The sequence below is a fragment of the Neltuma alba genome, unplaced genomic scaffold (assembly GCF_004799145.2).
Source record: "Neltuma alba isolate B1F8T4 unplaced genomic scaffold, ASM479914v2 tig00012994_pilon, whole genome shotgun sequence".
NCBI classification, from domain to species: domain Eukaryota; kingdom Viridiplantae; phylum Streptophyta; class Magnoliopsida; order Fabales; family Fabaceae; genus Neltuma; species Neltuma alba.
In genome coordinates, this window is record NW_021637346.1 from 68,230 (window position 1) to 72,027 (window position 3,798).

Below are 3,798 nucleotides of genomic sequence, written 5' to 3' on the forward strand. Positions count from 1 at the left end.
TTATGCAAAAAAAAGTGTCATTTTTTCGACCAGCAAAAATTAATGTAATTAGAATAAATCGTAATAAATTAGTCATGCGTAATTTATCTATTTGCATTTCTCTAAATTTTTTTATTATTTTATTAGCAATTATAATTTACCGCGTGAATACTCCGTGAACCTTGCTAGCTGGCCATTTGACTTGTATGTTACAAGTCCATGCTGGTGACTGTGAGATCTCAGATATTTATTGTTTAATTTGATTCTATATAAAAAAAAATGTTAAAGATAAATAAAAGATAAATTTTTTATCAACTTTCTGGATAGATTTTTATCGACTTCTAACTAACTTGTATTGATCTTGCCGACGCAGGCTGACAGTAGGGACTAGTTGCTCTGCCCTTTTCAGTGCAACAGCAAATAGGATGATTCGGTGAGTCCTACTTTAAATGCGAGTTAGTTGATGGTAGTTTCCTGATTTCCTTCCACACACCCTCTTGAGCTATAACCTTCGCTCAGTGACTTTGATTCCTTCGTAAACCAAAATCCCTGACTTCTACCCTAATCTCTGCTTCCAATTCGTGCCATTTCTAAGCCACCCACATGGATTTTCTGGCAAATCCATGTCCTTCGCCTCTATCTGTGCTGTTTTCGTTCCGGAATTTCGTTGAAAGGGTGAAACAGATCAGCAGTCTCGCGTTTTCTGCCGTCGTGGGGAACATCTTCTCTGCGATCTTGACCTTCTGCTTTGCTTTAGGTTCGAATTCGATTCGTCTCTTTCTTTTGATAGCATCCTTGGGTGTTTTCCTTGGACATTTCGCCAAATTCTCAGTCTGCTTCTGCTTTTTCCGTTCGATTAACCCTAGACATGTCCTTGGGGTTTTGCATTTCTTTATACGGAACGGATGATTCAGGTGTTTTCGCGCAACGAAAAAATCCACTTTCGGTAAAAAGTGAAACTCGGTGTGCAATTTGTTTATGGCATAGATTGGCATATGTTCCAATTTGTTGTGTTGTACTTGTATTATTTCCATGGTTAAATTCATCCAAAATTGTGAGTTTTCCGAGGCCAATAATCTAATGCCTCTGCTTCTGTGACATATGCATCTGTTCGAAATCGCCCAAGGCCAATAAGAAAATAAATCTTAAAGCTCTGGAGATGACTTCTATATCTTTAAGCCATAGCTGATTCGTATGTGTGACCCTAAAGCTCTGGAGATGACTTCTATTGGATACGTCATTCGATTTGTGGATCGTGCTTTGCAAACTGCAAATACATGCAGCGTATTCTAATAAATTTACTGTTGACTCTTTTTTCCCCCTGAATACTCCAAACCGTTTCAATTGCTTATGGAGAGTGTTAAATGATACGAGCAAGACTCAATTTTACACTCGAAATGCTTGTTTAAGACTCAATTTTTTATATTATTCTTTTTTTATATGTATATATATCATACCCATGCACTGAAATTTTAAAATTCGCAAAATTTGCTGTATTTCGTGTCAGTACATGGTACCTGTACCCTTGCAAATTGAACAAAGGTAATGGCTTTTTTTTATTTGTTGGCAGTGGGAACGCTGTTGGGTGCTATGACTGGAGCGTTGATAGGCCAAGAGACAGAGAGTGGCTTCATTAGAGGAGCTGCTGTAGGAGCCATATCGGGAGCTGTGTTTTCCCTTGAAGTGTTTGAATCTTCTCTTATTCTTTGGCAAACCGACGAATCTGGGATTGGGTGTCTGTTGTACTTGGTGAGTGACTCAACCTTTTACCCCTCTTGTCAAAATTGAAAAGACAGCTTCTGTTGATTCAGAAGCTTACGCTGGCATATGACCATCAATTTAGTTCTCATTGGCATAATTTTTTGGGTTACATGTGTTACATATGCAGATTGACGTTATTACTAGCCTACTGAGTGGGAGACTTGTCCGTGAGAGGATAGGTCCAGCCATGCTAAGTGCTGTCCAGAGCCAGGTAATTTTGCTGCGTTTGAAGTTCATTTTAAGTTAAGAAGCACAGAAACTTCTATAAAGAAGATACGGCCAACATGAACATTGTCATACCCAAGTTATATCATTGACATGAATTTCGATGGATCTCCTTTATTATCTATGACAAGGACCTGACTAAAATTCCTGGGACGAAAAAAGAGCTGAATAGGCCTTAGTACAAAGGAAGATGGAAAGAAAGAACCTCCTTATGGGATGGGATACCTAGTATCGCATTGAGTAATATGGAAAGTTTTATGAAATAGTTAACTAAGTTGGTTCTTCTTCCTGGCTAACTTTTTCGCAGTCATTCTCCATCTTACTGGGGTGCCTATCAAATTTCAAGTGTGATCTGCCTTATCTAATGAGTATTTGAATATTAGACACAAGATATAACTGTTTTTGAAGCATGGTTGCCTCATAATTTTGTTGTGTTAAGACTGAAATTTTCTCTATTTCCTCGTCCATGTCAGATGGGTGCTGTTGAGGCAAGCTTTGACGAGATTCAAAACCTCTTTGACACTGGAGGTGCCAAAGGTTTATCCGGAGATTTAGTTGAAAAAATTCCAATAATAACAATCACGGGTGACGACAATGTTGATGCTTGTGGTGAAAGAGTTTCCTGTTCAGTTTGCCTCCAGGTTTGCTTATACTGCCACCACACACGCACACGCCAATGTGTGTGTATACATATAAGATGAATTCGTTCTATTCATTGCTGTATATTACCAATCCATGAGATCAAATCAATTGTGTTTCTGAATGTAATTTTCGTATTTTTCATTTCATTTTTTGTGTCCTTGACTTCCGTGTTTTTTAGAAAACATTTAAATATTCTGCCGCAATGCATTGGCTGGCTATTCTAAATATTTGATTTGTATATTGTAAAAAGTTTTGATTCAGCTTATCCATTTTGAAAATCATATTGTAAATATGCAGGACTTTCAGCTTGGAGAGACAGTTAGAAAATTGCCCCATTGCCATCACATGTTCCACCTGCCTTGTATAGATAAGTGGCTTTTCAGGCATGGTTCTTGCCCGTTGTGCAGAAGAGATCTGTAACTTGTATATGCAGATTCATGACTCGAATCATTGTATTTAGTTAGCATGAAAAAATTTTGTACACAGAAAAGGTGTCACTTCGAACCCTATGTATTTGGTCAAACATGCACAAAGTAATAAAATTTTAATGTAGATCCTGACGTGGGAGTGCTAGCAGCAGAAAATAATCATACCAGTGATGAATGGGGATATGCACCAAAAGAGGATAGTTTCACAGTATTTAATACTGATCTCAATGCCTCCTCCTCTTTCTTTTGTTGTATTTGTTTGGGTGAAAGCGGCAATCATGAGACTCCCGTCGGGGCATCGGCTTCTGTTGTAGTGCGTAGGAGCTAGGAGAATACCAGTGCTTTGTTGAAATATTTTTTCTGTTAAATTGATACAATTAAAATAAATGAAAATATTTAAAATTATGGAAGTTTTTTTTAACCCGAAAATTAGGGAGGTTAATATGAAGCGTTTATGTAAAATGATATATTTATATCAAATGAGTTGAGCATAATATAATAAATAATTTCAATCTTTGTTGCAAGATACCAAAACAGAGACCCAAAAAGGGAAAATCGCCAAAGAAAATTAATTGCAAAATTTATCGTATACCCCCTTGTTGGTAAAATAAATTGGTGAGATCAAATCCACGTGGATATGATCACCTCGGAACCCGAAAGAAGGAAGATAACCCACAGGGGCCCCGGGGGCCTAAAAGCAAGGTCGTGAAAGACACTGGATAATCACCGCATTTATTGTCTGGTGAAACACGTGTATCTCGCA

At 37.7% G+C, this 3,798-nt stretch overlaps 1 protein-coding gene across 1 annotated transcript; it reads left to right on the forward strand.

The window, feature by feature from the left end:
* The first annotated feature begins 425 nt into the window (after window positions 1-425).
* Window positions 426-3,167, forward strand: LOC114733330 (NEP1-interacting protein 1). The gene is made up of 5 exons (XM_028920774.1): window positions 426-736; window positions 1,550-1,728; window positions 1,868-1,951; window positions 2,439-2,606; window positions 2,905-3,167. Exons 1-5 carry the CDS (start codon window positions 583-585, stop codon window positions 3,025-3,027), a joined length of 708 nt encoding a protein of 235 aa, XP_028776607.1. The 5' UTR covers window positions 426-582; the 3' UTR covers window positions 3,028-3,167.
* The last annotated feature ends 631 nt before the right edge of the window (window positions 3,168-3,798 follow it).